This window comes from Ahaetulla prasina, chromosome 15, assembly GCF_028640845.1.
Source record: "Ahaetulla prasina isolate Xishuangbanna chromosome 15, ASM2864084v1, whole genome shotgun sequence".
NCBI lineage: Eukaryota > Metazoa > Chordata > Lepidosauria > Squamata > Colubridae > Ahaetulla > Ahaetulla prasina.
Genome location: NC_080553.1, coordinates 974024 through 988958, shown reverse-complemented (window position 1 = coordinate 988958; position 14935 = coordinate 974024). Strand labels below are relative to the sequence as shown.

General features: G+C 49.3%; 1 protein-coding gene across 9 annotated transcripts in view; it reads left to right on the top strand.

The window, feature by feature from the left end:
* The window catches only part of SMPD4 (sphingomyelin phosphodiesterase 4), a 30958-nt gene extending 18584 nt beyond the window's left edge, over window positions 1-12374 (top strand). For all 9 annotated transcript variants that reach the window (XM_058158265.1, XM_058158263.1, XM_058158262.1 and 6 more), the window contains 9 exons: window positions 1069-1214; window positions 3121-3211; window positions 4578-4678; window positions 5151-5314; window positions 5566-5771; window positions 7416-7649; window positions 8284-8415; window positions 11447-11575; window positions 11920-12374. In XM_058158265.1, the coding sequence (XP_058014248.1) occupies window positions 1069-1214; window positions 3121-3211; window positions 4578-4678; window positions 5151-5314; window positions 5566-5771; window positions 7416-7649; window positions 8284-8415; window positions 11447-11575; window positions 11920-12240 (1524 nt within the window). In that variant the 3' untranslated portion in view covers window positions 12241-12374. The remainder of the gene's footprint in view (window positions 1-1068; window positions 1215-3120; window positions 3212-4577; window positions 4679-5150; window positions 5315-5565; window positions 5772-7415; window positions 7650-8283; window positions 8416-11446; window positions 11576-11919) is intronic.
* The last annotated feature ends 2561 nt before the right edge of the window (window positions 12375-14935 follow it).

Genomic DNA, 14935 nt, shown 5'->3' with positions numbered 1-14935 from the left:
TCCTTGCGATATGCCCCAATTGAGAGTAGCAAGCTGGCGGTGATGGCAATAGCTCGTAGACTTACATACCGCTTCACAGTTCTTTAGAGCCCTCTCTAAGCAGAGTCAACATATTACCCCCAACAATCCAGGACCTCATTTTTCCAAACTCGGAAGGATGGAAGGCTGCTCCACATCGTTCTCTGATTTGAGTCACATAGATGGTTAGGTAGCTCAAGTCAGAGCCCTATTACGGGGTTTGATAACATTTTACATCTTGGATGTATATCTAAAAGAAAAGGTCTACTTCAAACTCCCCATGTGTGGCTATGTGATAGCAGTAATCTATAAGCCTAAACTTACCTGACCGAGAGATGCCTTGTTCTTTTGCATGAACGATTCAAAACCCCATCCTTTGCAAAGTCCTGTGAATTCCTCACACGGTAAATTTCCCCTCCTAAAAATAGATGGTAGGTACAATATTTTGATCCAAGAGAAGGTATCCAAATGAATTCAGTCGGTTGGTTTTTGCTAATTGGCAGAATTCCAAGGTCCCGAGGAGAGGCAGGGAGGATGGGGCTCTTTTGCATGAGGTACCTCGAGCCCTGTTCCCCTGGTCATTGGCTTTCCAAGTTCATGTCCAAATAGAAGATGGGTGAGAGCCAGGAGAAAACGCTCATGAGGAGACGTAGAAGACCCCTTCCTTGTATTTGCTCTACAGAGCTTGTACTTGGTCCTTTCCAGCGACCCTCCTTGTCTGTTCATCCACTGGGGCTCGTGTGTCCAGGAAGTAGGGAGAGCTGGCCAAGTCCACTCTCCCTTGGGCAGAAATTGCTCCCTCCTTAGTAGCAACCAATTTTTCTTTCTGAGCTCATTTTTGACTGAGCCATTGGAATCAGTTAGCCCCAGATGAGGTTTGTGTGTGTGTGTGTGTGTGTGTGCGCACGCGCACACGTGTGCATGTTCTTGGTTTGGGTGCATTTTCTGTGCTGCTTCTGGACTTTCTTTGTGGTGGGGACCTAACTTTATTTCTCTCCTTCTCCTTCACCTTCTTTGTCTTTGTCTTCTGCTGTTTTGCTTTCAATCTAGGAGTCTTTCAAACCCACCGAGGAACACGTCCTGGTTATCCGGTTGCTTCTGAAGCATCTACACGCCTTCAGCAACAGCGTAAAGTCAGAACCGATTTCTCCTTCAGGGCATTCCCACACTGCCAGTCCACTAGAGGAGTTCAAAAGGTCTGTACTTAACAGAGAAAATAAAACCTGGGTTTCTTGGGAGATTGGCTAGAAAAATGCTTCTCAACCTTGCTAGGCTGGCGGGGGAATTCTGGCAGTTGAAGTCTTCAAGCTACCAAGGTTGAGAAACAGTATTGGTTTTCCTGAGCTTTGAATAAAAGATGTACAAATTCAACAAAATAACAGTTTTTTGTACTGCCAGATCCCTCTTGTTCTCATGTAGGTTTCTCTCCTTCAGTGGTGTGATGGCAAATGTGCTTAACAATGTGGAAATTAAAATGTCCATCTTTGTATACTCTGTATTTCAGCAAGCATAATTTACTTTTGTGCATTGGGAAATCTTTTGCCTTAATTTCAGGAAAAAAATCAGTTTGAAAGTATACATTTACTGCAAGCTGATTAATAACAAATTAATAACAACAGCAATAATAATAATAGGTTTTAGGTCGATTAGAACTTGAACTGTTAAGCTTTTACCAGACTCAGACTGAATCGAATTGAAGATTAAATCAATAACAATAAATAATTATTAATTAATTCATAATATATTAATAATAATAACAACAACAACCTGATCCTGCCTTCCTGACACCAAAGGGCAGCTGGGCTCCTGTGGCTGGCCCTGGACTTCTATCCAGTGTGGTCCTTATGGTTATGGGATTACCGCCTTCAGCTCAGTAGTGGCTTAGCCTCTGTGAACCAACCCAGGCACCTACCATCACAAGCTGACAATGTTGGCAACATACAAAGAAAATTTATATAAAATATTTTATCGTTGGAACATTGTACATCTTAAGAAGGTACTTAGTTGATACCTAGGACGCTGGCAGCAACCCGTATCAACCATTAGCACCAGTCAATGGTATTTCTGACACATTTTTGAATGTTCAGTTGACTGAGTTTCATGTTTAATGAATAAAAGAGATAATAATAATAAAGTGATATTGCTATAAATAAGAGGCAGGATGTATTTCTTCTATTTGACTTTCCCGCGGTCAAATGTCTGGGACGCTTCTGGATGCCACAGAAAATGTAGACAGATTGGAGGAAAGATTTTCAGGGATTATGGAAGTTAACCAAAAATTGGAAGTTATTGGGTGTATTTTGTCTGAAGCATTTAAGATGGGAAGAGGGTTGCGTGTGGCTACTTTATAAGATATTGACACATAGAAGATCTCTGATTTAAATCAAACTGCCTTGGCATACAGCTTGGTTGAGCGGATGTTGTTGTTTTTAGTTAAAATGATCTCCAGGCTGAGGAGATTCCGGGCTCTTGAAACCGTGGAGGAACCCTACTCCTGGCATCATCTTGAGCCGATAGTCTAAAGTAGCAACTCCTTGATTCAGTATTCATCAAAACTCAATTCTGCTCTTTAAAGAGAAGAAAAAAGTTACCCCCAAATTCGTAAAGCTCTCTTTTCCAATTTCCCTTCCCCTCTGAATTTTTCAGCATAAACCAAAAGGTTAAGTTTGGTTTGTTATTTTTCTAGGAACTGTAGAACTGAAACTTTCAACTAATCTCTTAAGATACTTGCTCGGACGGCTTGACGGGAAGTCAGAGTTGGAAGGAGGCGCTGAGGCCTCGAGTCCCTGGAATAAGCCAAATGAAAGCCCTCCGGGCCGTTGAGTGTCCAGCTGCTGCTGGAATTCCTCCGTGAAAAGAGGGCCCTGCACCTTTTGGGGAGTTGGTGCCTTGTCAAACTGCCTTAAGGAGATCGTACCTAACATTGAATCAGAATCTTCCTTCCTCCAGCTGTTCCCTGTGTGGTACTCTGCTATTACAAGAGGCCTAAAGCTGGCCTGTCAGTTGAAGTGTAGCTGTCTCCTCTGCAACGCCTCTCATTGGGGCAAAGTGCTTTTTTCCTTATAGGGACCGATTGGCTAACTTTGTGGGGTGTCTTTGCAGGATTGTGATCCCTCGGTTTGTTCAGCAGAAGCTCTACATATTTCTTCAGCACTGCTTTGGTCACTGGCCTCTGGATGCGTCTTTCAGAGCGGTAGGTACCGTTTGGATGTTGGTCCTTTCAGGGTGAGGATTTGGATTGCAGAGCATGGATGGGATTGGTACTGCTAATTTCTAGGAAGTCTTGGAAGTTCTGCCATGCCTTGTAAAGCAGGATCAGGTTGCACAGCCTCAGTCAGTAAAATAATAGCGGTGCTTAAAAAAAACCCCCAAGATTATTAAAAATATCACTCGGCTTCTACAGTAAATTATCCTATATAATACTAATAATAATCAGTATAGTTACTGATATTTATACCATAAAGAAAAATTATTAAATTACATGTCAGCTGATTATTCGTTAAAGTAATAATATATGGTCTATATACCATAAATATAATTGAAAGAGCCAAAAGGGAAAACTAGCAAGTTTTGTACTGGAAGTTAAGACGAGGGAATGAGAAAAGTGACTCTTTAAAATACAGCTAACAACAGTGAACAAAACAATGAAGAGCCCCGAGGAAATGCAATAACTATCATGGCATATAACATTTGCAGCCCAGGTTGAACCCATTAATTAAATCTTGGCCCTACAAAAGGGCAGCGTCTTTCCTTCCCATTAGTAGAGGCAGGGAGTTGACCCCGTTCATTTTCATGGGGTACCCCAGTGTTTCCAGGGACATTTGACAACCCTTTTAGCAATTCTGTAAGGGGTATGGTAAGTCCAAACTTATTAACAGATAGATAAATTCTATCTGTTGAATTAGATAAATTCCAGTGCTGAACAATTGAACATATTCAAATGATTTTCAAGAGCCTGGTTTACTATGATGAGATAATCCTCTAACACAAGGCAGCTGTGAGAATAACTCTGAGGAAGAGGAGAAAGACAGCAGGCAGATAAGAGGAATCTCAGGCCGAAGCAAGGAGTTTGAGAAGGCATCTCACTGGATCTCGCTTCATTCTCTTTTGGGTAAAGGCAACGGAGGAAGGGAGCAAAGTCCAAGATCCTGTTACTATGGGTCCAGGACAACTCGGATGGTCAACTCGCTGCAGGATAAGAGTTACACTAATATTGAAGAAATAGTGGAATAGAATCATTAAAAAAGGAGGGACAAAATGAAATGTGAATGACAAAATATTTTTAATTTTTAATTATTTTAAATAATTAAATTGCATTGGTGAATTGTCCCATGGTGAGTTGGCCATGTGAGTTGTCCTATTCCATATTACCATAAGCCTACATGTAATAAAAGTAGTTTCAGTATTCATAACTTTTGGTGTCCACATCTGGTCTACCTTGTAGCCCCATCCACTTCGTGGGATGGATGTTGGTATCCCTAGCCATAACTTCGCGACATGGTTGATGAAGAAAACTTCAAGTGCAGACATACATTTAAACATCCCATTTGTTCCTGCAGGTTCTGGAGATGTGGTTAAGCTACTTACAGCCTTGGAGATATGCACCGGAGAAACAGCCACCAAGCACAGAGGCCCCAACTCGTAGTGTATCAGAGAAATGGTGCGTCCTGGGCTGGGGCCCTTGGAGCCCCTGCAGATGTGGCCCTCTGCTTTTGCTCCCAGTATAAGCCAGGTTGGGAAGAGGGGGGGGGCATGGAGGGGCTGGCCCTCCAGCGGCTGCCTGGGTGAGCTCATTCAAGGGGGCTGGAGGCAGCAACGGGTGTGGCTGCGCTGTCTTTGAGTCACCTTGAGTAGGATGTATGGGGAGAATTGGGGTGTTTTTCTGGCCACCCTTCTCTCCAGCCCTGGCCGTTGCTGCTTACATGGGAGCCTTGGGGCCCATAGAAATGTCCCAGTAGTGCGACGGTCTTTCTGCAGCCCTGCTCAGCTGTTCAGGTGCCCGGTCGTCTCTGTGGTGCCAGGAAAAGCCACACCTGTGTAACCTGGATTTGCTGGAGCTGATCGTCCTGGGTGCCTCTCAGCTGGAGAGGAAAGCAACTGACCATGCCCTCCGCTGGGCTGTTTCCTTCCAGGGAGCCTTTTGTCCAGGAGAACCTGCTGCTCTACACAAAGCTCTTTGTCAGCTATCTGAACCGAGCTCTCCGCACAGACCTGGTCAGCCCCAAGAATGCCCTGATGGTGTTCAGGATGGCCAAGGTTTTTGCTCAGCCCCACCTGGCTGAGATGATCCAGAGAGGTAAGAAATGCCCCCACCCCACCTTCTCTGGGCTGCAACCAGTGCAGCATCAGGAGGGGGCACTTTGGAGGTTCTTCTAGACCCCTTTCTGATAAACGGTACTCCAGAACGCACCTGGGCAGCAGGGCGGCCACGCAAGAGCCTGAGCCCCTGCCAGCTCCTCGGGGCTTGGAAGCAGCCCCATTCCATGGTGGCCAGAAGGGGCTTTCCCAGGCCTGAGGCTGGCTGGTCATTCCCATCTCACTCTGCAGCAGAGCAGCTCTTCCTGGAAGCCGATCTGAGCCTTCCCCACCGCCAGCACCGCCTCTTCCTGACTCCCTCGCTCGGAGGCAGCTTCCTGTCAGGCCGGGCTCCCGCCATCACGGACGCCTCCTTTAAAGTGAAAAGTCACGTATACAGCCTCGAAGGGCAGGACATCCAGTACAGGCAGATGTTTGGGACAGAAGTCAGAAACCTGGTAGGTTAGTTGGCGCTGCTGAGTGAACGGGGAAGCCCCTCCATCAATAGAACTGTGGCCCTTTAACATAAAAAATCTGGGCCTGTTGCACCAAAGCCCCTCCTCCCCCACTATGGCACAGGGCCAGATTAACTTGATGAACCTCTCGTCCGCCAAGACAAACCCATCCTACTTCTGCCGGCAGAAGAAGCCTGCCAAGATCCCGTCGGTCAATGAACTCCGACGGACGGGATCCAAGAGAAGAGCCTTCTCTGCCATAGTACCAACCTTCTGGGATGTCCTCTCCTTCCCGGGTGAGGTTTGCCCCCACCCTGCCTGCTGTCCTTCCTTCCGCAGAAGCCTGAAGGCCTGACTCTGCTTGTTGGCCCCCCTTCCCTCTCCGCCCATCGTGTCAGGGATCCAAGGAACACCCCCAACGAAATAAAGCTCTGAGGCTTGAAGTTCCAATTTATTAGAGATGTCATGTTGGCACAGCTGGGAAAACCTGAAACTGAAAGCTTCCAGGTTTTCCAGTTGACAGTTCACAGCCCTGCCCCATACCCACCAGTTCATCACATTGTCCAATCAACTCTTCACACTCAATTGGATACAATCTTCAGGCAGTCTACATCAGGCGCAGGATGTCCTTGAAAATGGAGTGTTGTTATGACTAACTTTCTACCGTTCTAACAACAATCCCCTCCCAACTTCCCCAGCTAAAATATGTGGCAGTTAAGAAGCAAGAAAGAAAATTGCCTTTCAAAACTGACACATCGTCTTTAATATTATTGCACTTCCAGTGTTAATTTTTATTGTTTTATTCCTTTGCTATTGTTATTTTTACATTTTTCCTGACATTTTATTATTGACAGCTGCCCAGAGTAGCCCTCTGTTTAGATAGGTCGCAAATAAATTTAATAATAATAATAATAATAATAAAAAAAAAAAAAACCGCAAACATACAGAAGCCAGACATGTTCTGTTCCCACCCCCCCAGTCCAGGAGACACGTGAACTGACTCAATTAGCCAGCAATTTAGTCCACGGCAGCTATCAGCTCTGGCAGCAGACCAGCGAACGTCTGCCAAGGTTTCCTTTATCTTCCTTGATGTTACCGGAGCAACCAGGAAGTCAGGAACAAACAGCAATCCAGGCCAAATGATCAGTCAAATAGTCCAGCTCAAGTTTTCTCCAATCAGTTTGCTTTGTCCGTCACAAAGTAGTAGAGCAGCCCCTCCTGCTTTTATACCCTGTGGGGTGTGGGTCCATGACTCAGCACTCTCTAGGCCTGCCCCACCCCTTCTTTTGTTGTTCCCGCCTCTCTTGTCTACGAAACTTGGGATGTAACCAGGACTGATTGTCCACAGCTGGGTCTGGAAGCGTTGCCTGGGCTGGGGGAGATACAGGAGACAGAGGCCTCATCACCGCCTGCCTCTGGCTCCTGGAGCTGAGCCAGAGAGGCCGGCCCTGCAGAGGGGAGCCCCGACGGCCCTTCCCCCTCACTCTCTGAGTCACTTTCTGGCAGGGGGCCAGGCCCGGGTGGGGGGCTGGAGCCACAACAAGACATTTGGGAACTGCATCCTGGTTTCCTATCTATCCGAGGGGGCCTCTTGAGGCTGTTCATTCTTCTTCTGAGCTGCCCTGACTTTGCCGTTCTCCAATCCAGGTGCTACGACTAGCCCAGCTGATCGGCCAGGCCCAGCAATCAGCCAGGTCCCTCTCGGACCGTTCAGCGGAGGCCAGCCCCGGCCAGTCCTTCCTCTCCTGGTTCGGGTTTGGCTCGAGCGACCTGAACGGCTCCTACCTGGGGAACGACATGGATGAAATGGGGCAAGAGAGTATTCGAAAAACAGATGAATACTTGGAGAAAGCCCTGGAATATTTATGTCAGATATTTCGGGTAGGAATCTGAGTTCTTTAGGCTCTTTCTAGGGCCCCAGTCAGTGCTGCAACTCCAGCTCAGCTCCTGGCCGTTGGTTAATAAAGGTCAGCCTGTTCCAGCCCTCAGTTTTTGGGCATCTCTGGAGAAGTCAGCTGAAGAAGAGGCTTCTCGGAGGCTTCTGCGCTGCTTTGACGCATGGAGCTCATGGGACTTTCCTGTCCTGTCCTGGGAGGGGGAGGGCTGCCCCTTCTCTGCGGGTGAGTGGCTGCTAAAGCATTCCAGCAGAGTGAAGCCTCCCTGTTTTTCTTGCAGCTTTTTCAGTTTAATTAACAAGGGATTTTGAGAAAGAATGCTATTAAAGTTGCCGACATATATTTTCTAGAGGGAGAGAATGGTTTGTGGTAACCTTTTCACTGAGTCAGGGTCCAAAATCTCCAAATTCTGAGACAATTGTTGGTTTTACAATTACAATTTTACAATTTTATTTTATTTTAATAAAATATTTAATATTTTAATATTTACAATTTTACAATTCAAGGAGGACTGATGTGAGAACCATGACATCTTGCGTTTGAAGGCCTCCCACATTTGCTCATGTAACAGTGCAGTTGACGTGTAATAGATAGGGGTGTCCTGTTTTGATTCTTGCCAGTTGAATGAAGCCCAGCTCAGCCAGCTGATCCTGACCAGGGGAGGGGCTCCAGAGGAGAACGGGAAGAAGTTGCTGCCAGATTGCATCGAGGACGAAGATGGGCTAACACTCACGCCTCTTGGGAGGTACCAGGTAGGCCAGTGACCTGCTCAGGAAGTTGTGCAAAGCAGCAGTGCACATAAGAATGTAAGCAGGGCCTTGATAGATTGACCCTGGTCCATTCAGTCCAGCGGGCTGTTCTCCCAGTGGTCCATCACTTGCACAGGGATCGACAGCCTTACCAAGTACACCAGGCAGGAAAGACCACCAGGTTAGTTAATTGTACTTGATTGTAAGGTTACATTAACAGAATGTTGCAAGTGAGAAAGTGCAGTTCCTCTCCCACTTCCTTGTCTGTTTTGATCTGTCCTGCTTCTTGCAGGATTCCCTGTCATTGGGCGACCTGTGGGAAGGGAACACGGCTTCTCCCCTTTATCCACACCATGTACACCTCCATCATGTCTCCTCGTTCACCTTTTGGGACTCAAAAGCCCAAATGTCACAGCCTTTTCTTACAGGGAAGCTGCTCCACCCCTTGGCCTCCTTGGTTCTGATTCTCTTGGCCTTCTCTAGCTCTGTCTGACCCCTTCTGAGGTGCAGCAACCACAGCCGCACACAGTATTCCAGATGTGTTGCACCAGGGATCCATGCAAGGGCATTGTGACGCTGGCCTCTCAGTGTGCAGCCATTTCTTATCCCTCCCATGTGGGGAGGGGCTTTTCTGACAGCAGATGCACCCTGAATCAGCACCTTCATTGAAGTGTTTGCTGTTGCGCTGAGATCCCATTGCTCACTCCTAGCTGCGATCCCATCCGTTTGGATGACTAGCTGGGATTTTGGGTACCACCATGTACCACTTTACACTTGCCTATATTGACTTCCACTTTCCAACATGTAGAGATCCCACTGAAGCTCTCCATGGTCCCTTATCGTCTTTACCACTCCAAATAATTTAGCTTTATCAGCAAACTTGGCCAAATAATTTGTGAATAGGTTAAAAGGCACCATTCAGAATGTCCATCTGTCCCTCTTGGCTTGTTAGTCACCAGCCACTTGCTTACCTGCTTTGCTTATCTTCCATAGCTGTTGAGCTTCCTGGGAAGTCTTTCATGAGAATCTTTCTTAAAGACTTTTTGAAAATTTCAGACAATGATGCCTGGTAGCTCATCTCCCTTATCTACATGTCTACTGATACCCTCAGAAGCCCCTAGTAGTTTAATTAGACAGTGAAGGTATTTTTGAGCAAGATCCACAGATGGAATGGGGCCAGGGTGGTCCTAGGCTGCATTCACAGGGATAAAATCAAGATTAGGTGAAGTGTTAGTACCTGTTTATAAAGCCTTGGTAAGGCCATACTTGGAATACTGCATCCAGTTTTGGTTACCACAATATAAAAATGGTGTTGAGACTCTGGAAAGAATGCAGAGAAGAGCAACAAAGATGATCATGAGACTGAAGGCTAAAACATAGGAAGAACGGTTGCGGGAATTGGCTAGGTCTGGTCTAGTGAAAAGAAGGACTAGGGGTGACTGACTGTACTGTACTATTTGAGTGGATGCCAGAAAGAAAAGGGTGTCAGTCTATTTTCTAAAACAGGACAAGAAACAATCCATGCTAAGGAGGAATTTTCTGGCAGTGAGAACAATTAACCAGTGGAACAGAAGTTGCTTTCAGAAGCTGTAGGAGCTTCATCGCTGGAGGCTTTTAAGAAGAGATGGGGACAGTCATTTGTCTGAAATGGTGTAGGATCTCCTGTTTGAGAGCTTGGAGCTAAAAGACATGCAAGGTCCCTCCCAACTCTACTCTTCTGTATTTAGTAATTGTATTGTTTATAGCAATTTCCGCTATGTTCTTGGAACAGATTTTAAGGAAGCAGGCCTAAAAATGTTTGTGTCTCCCCATAAGCCAATTCTTAAACATTCGGGTTCCCTTCTGGTCTTCAATTGCAGAGGCCCACTGTAGAGGCCGGTTGTGTATGGTAGTTAGGAAGTGCACAATCTCGGCTTTCAACTCCTTAATAACTCTCAGTGGTTGCCATCAGAGCCTGGTGAGGTGTTGATATTCAGTTTGTCACTAAGGCCAAACACTTTTCCGCTTGTTGCATTGCTGCTCAGTTGCTCTGATTCCATCCCTGAGGGAGTCAGTCACATTTCCTTTTTCCCCAAAATGACTGTTTTATGTGCCTGGTAAAATTAATACATTTATTGGTAACTATGTAGATGGTTTGTTACAGTGAAAGGGCTCAAGAACAAACATAAGAAAGAAGAAAATGACATACATTTTGACATGGGAAACAGATTATTCAGAAAACTATACATTTCTGTCGTTTACAATAATCAGAGCTCAGTATCATCTTGGGACTGAATATTTTCACACTTCACACACACAAAACACTGTTGAAGGGTGAAGAAGGCAGGGAATACTTAAAAAAAAAGCACTGTGAATTACCGAGAGTTCGACCTTTGCTGGAAGCGAAGATCTGCCCTGCTGGAGGTCTAGGTGGGCCCAAAGGAAGGGTCATTATCCAGGACATTGACTGACTATCTTCCCCACAGTCAGGAGGCAGGGGGTCAGTAACCTATGATGCCATTTGACGTAGGGCTATTTTGGAGATTTGAGGTTGCTTTATAGGAAGGTTAGGGACAAGGTGATTGAGCTTGTCGATCGAAAGGTCAGCAGCTCAGCGGTTCAAATCCCTAGTGCTGCCGTGTAACGGGGTGAGCTCCCATTACTTGTCCCAGCTTCTGCCAACCTAGCAGTTTCGAAAGCACATAAAAATGCAAGTAGAAAAAATAGGGACCACCTTTGGTGGGAAGGTAACAGCGTTCCGTGCGCCTTTGGCGTTGAGTCATGCCAGCCACATGAACACCGCCCCCTAGAGTCAGGAACGACTAGCACATATGTGCAAGGGGAACCTTTACCTTTACCTTACAGGAAGGTTTGTCTGAAAGTCATTTTTTAAAAAATAATTTCACTGGAAAAATTACAGGAAAACTTGTGTGAGGAGAATGTGATTAATTCACACAGTTGTCAAGCTCAGCTGGGAGGCTGAGTTGTAGCAGCACTCCTGCAGATTCTGTCTGGGATGGACGGTCTCAAAATCAAGTTTTCCTTTTTGTACTAGATCATCAACGGCCTGCGCAAGTTCCAGATAGATTACCAGGGAGATCCAGAGCTTCAGCCAATCCGAAGTTACGAAAGCACCACCCTGGTCCGTCTGCTTTTCCGTCTGTCTTTGGCCATTAACGAACGTGTAAGTGGACCTCTGGGCTCCCGGGCCATTGAGCGGCCCTCCTCCCCTTTGCCTTTGCATTCCATCCCCCTCCAGACTGGCCTCTTCCCAGCCACCAGGGTCTAGATACCGGAGTAGATCTACGTGAGGCTGGCATCTCATTGTGAGGACTAGAAGCCCTTGGCATGTTGGACGAGGCCACGGGGGGGGAGGGGGACGGGGACTTTTTGGCTAAGCTATTTGCTGTGGCTCATCCCTGAGCGAGGGGGCTGTCTGCCCATTTGGCTTTCGCGCTAAATCTTCTGAGATTGGGGCTTCAATCTCATTTCCCCCATCTTGATTTGATTTCATCTTGTCCCTTTCAGTTTGGAAGTCAGATGGAGAGACTCTGTGCCAGAGAAGATTTCCTTGGCGGTTTCTGCCGCTATCACCTTACCAACCCGTCTCTGGTGGCTAATTCCCAGCGCAGCCCACGCACCAAGTGGCATTCGGGGTGTATTCAGCGGCCGAGAGTCAGCTTGAGGTTTCTGGCCAGCTACAGGACTCTCTTCTCCATACTGATAGTTTACTTCATGGCCTCCTGGTTCTGCCTTGGGCCAGCAGCCTGCACCTTCCTCCTCCTCTTGGTATACCTTCTCTTTGCCTGCGGGATGACTGTCTTGACTGAGAAAAGGCAGTTTCATTGACAGCAGAAGTTGCCCGAGTGAGCCCTACCTTCAGCTGGGGGCACAGACTCTCCTGGGTGCGTGTTCACAGAGGGTATAATTCTATGCCTGTCAGATTGTTGCTGTGTATACATTCTATTTTGATAAAAGGTTTTTTTAAAAAAACACCATGATCTTGGGAAACTCCTGGTGGCATGGGGAAGCCAAAAAAAAGCAGGGGCCCTGAGCCACTTTGTGTCCCCAGTGTGGCAGGGCTGCTTGCGCTGTGCCAGTTTCTGCAGTCAGCCCTTCATCCGGTGCCCACAGCTAGCTGTTGCTTCGTTCTCCTTGCAGCCTTCCAACTCAAGCTGGCTTCATTTTGCCCTTTGAGGACCCATTCACTTGCACAAACGGTGCTTGGTTTTCAGTAGAAGTGTGTGGGGTCCTTTGCTGATGGTGGGGTCCAGCTTTCAGCTGTCCCAGTTAGAAAAGAAAAATTCTTAGGCCCATAAGAAGCGAAGCTGGATTTGAGGTTTTTCTATCCAGCATATAGCTACCCTTTCCATGTCCCCTCCGCCCCACCCCATCCAATCAAGAACCATCCAGTTAGGGGCTAACAAATTGTTTTGGGAAACTGTCCCTGTCTCTGCAGCTGGCATTCCTCTGTCTCCCTTGAAGCAGCCAGAGTTTCCCATGGGACAGCCTGAGGCTTGGTTTCATCTCATGATATCCCCTGGCAACCCTCCCTCATACACCCGATGCCTTCCATCCCCTTTCAATGGCAGGCTGCCAACAGCCCTCATTCAGGCTGAATGAACAGAAAAGAATTAGTGACTGAAAAATTGGCTAACCTTGATTCTGAGCACCACATGGATACAAAATAGTGATCACGAAGAAGGACGTTTTATTACCTAAATTCTAGGCTTCTGTTTGTAGAACAAGCATAGAAATACAAGACTATTTTTTTAAAAGTCTAAGGCCAGCAGGCAAGGTGTGGCATTCCCCCCTCCCCTCCCGTCCATAGAGAAATTCAGGTTTGATTGCCTGCTGGGAGAGTCTTGTTCTCTCCGGCTAAGAGGGAAGGAAAGTTTCCTGCCCTGTTTACTTCCACGGAAATTACACAAGGTGCCTTCACAGGTCTAAAGTGAGGTCAAGTAATTCTACCTGGAGCAGGTCATCCCAAAGAGTTTAAGCAGGAGGGGCCAGGAAGGCTCCGCAGAAGCAACCAATTGCAACCCTAACCCTAACCACAAACCTGCATTAAAGTGGGTTTTTAAAGGAGCTGCTCAGAGTAAAGTCCAGCCATGAAATGTGGCTTTGGTTGCAGTTGAACATCCAGCTGCAAGAGGCCCAGAATGAGCAGAGTCAGGCAGTGTCTCCGGATGATGGAGCTGCCCTTCCCTGGGAGGACAACCTGAGCCCCGGTTGGAACCGGATGGTTTCTGAGCAGCCCTTTGTGGCTTCCACGGGGCTGCCAGCCCATCATGGAGTCCTGGCAGAAGTTTTCAGAGCAGGGGAAGCCAAGGCAACGGGCAGGTGTGTTGGACCCAATTGGCAGACGGGGAAGAGGCTCAGGCTCGGCTGCTCTTTGCGGAGGGGAGGGGGGGACTGAGGGGGTCTCTTCACCTGCGCGGGCTGCCCGGGGTCTGCGGGACACTCGGCTGCCCCCGCTTGGCGATTCCAGCAGCTGCTCGGCGGCCCCGCGGGGAGAGCTTGTGCAGGCGGCCCCTCCCCTCCCCGCAGACTCTGCGCGCGCCCCCCCGGTCTCCTTGGCGACGGGGACGCGGCGGCGGTCGGGCGAGCGAGGCTCGAGCGGCGCCTGCTGGGCTTCCCGCGATGCGCCCCGGGCAGTGGTAGCGCATGCAGGGCTCGGGCTTCCCGCCGCTCGGCCACCTGCCGCATTGGCCGCGCGCGGGGCAGGCGGAGCGGCCCGGCCGGCCTTTCGCGCCCGGCGGGCCCGGCCCGGCCGACGTCCCCACGCCGCCCTCCAGGCGGGCAGCCCCCGAGCTGGAGCGCAGCCTGCAGTTCCTGCAGCAGCAACACGGCGAGACGCTCCGGCAGCTGCACCAGGAGGTCGACCGGCTGAAGCGGCGCAACCAGGGTGCGGGCGGGGGGGTGAGGGGGTGAGGGGCGGGGCCGCCCTGACCCCGCCCCCGCCCTGACCCCGCCCCCTCTCTCCCTGCAGATCTGCAGTACCGGCTCATCATGCAGCCGCTGCTCCAGCAGGCAGGTGAGCGGGCGGGCGAGGCGGGCGCGGGGCCGGCCGGGGCTTTGCGGAGCTCCCCCTCGCCTCTCCTGCTCTCGCCAGGCTTCCTCTCGGCGGACAGCGAAGACCCCTCTGCTCGCAGGGCCAAGGCGACGCGGGCCGGTGGCGGCCGCAGGGAGTCGGAGGGGCGGCCGGAAGGTAGGTGCTGCTGTTCCCCGGGGGCAGCCGGCCGGCGAGCCGAGAAGTAGCTGCCGCCTCGGAGCAGTCACGGGAAGCCAGCCGGCGCCTCTGCCGGGGGCGCCTGCGGATCAGACCCGGCTGGCCCGGCGGCAGCTGCTGCAGCGAGGGGCTCCCTGGCCGCTCGCTCAGCCCGACGCCCAGAGAGGAGCCGCCGCGGAACAACCTGGCTCCGGCCTCTGATCGGGCTGGCGGAGAAGCCGGACAGAGCTGCCCACCTCTCGGCCTTCCTCGGCAGGGGCCGCCTCTAGCTCAGAGCCGTCGGCTGCCGGGACCTGCCTGGAGCCGGGCCGC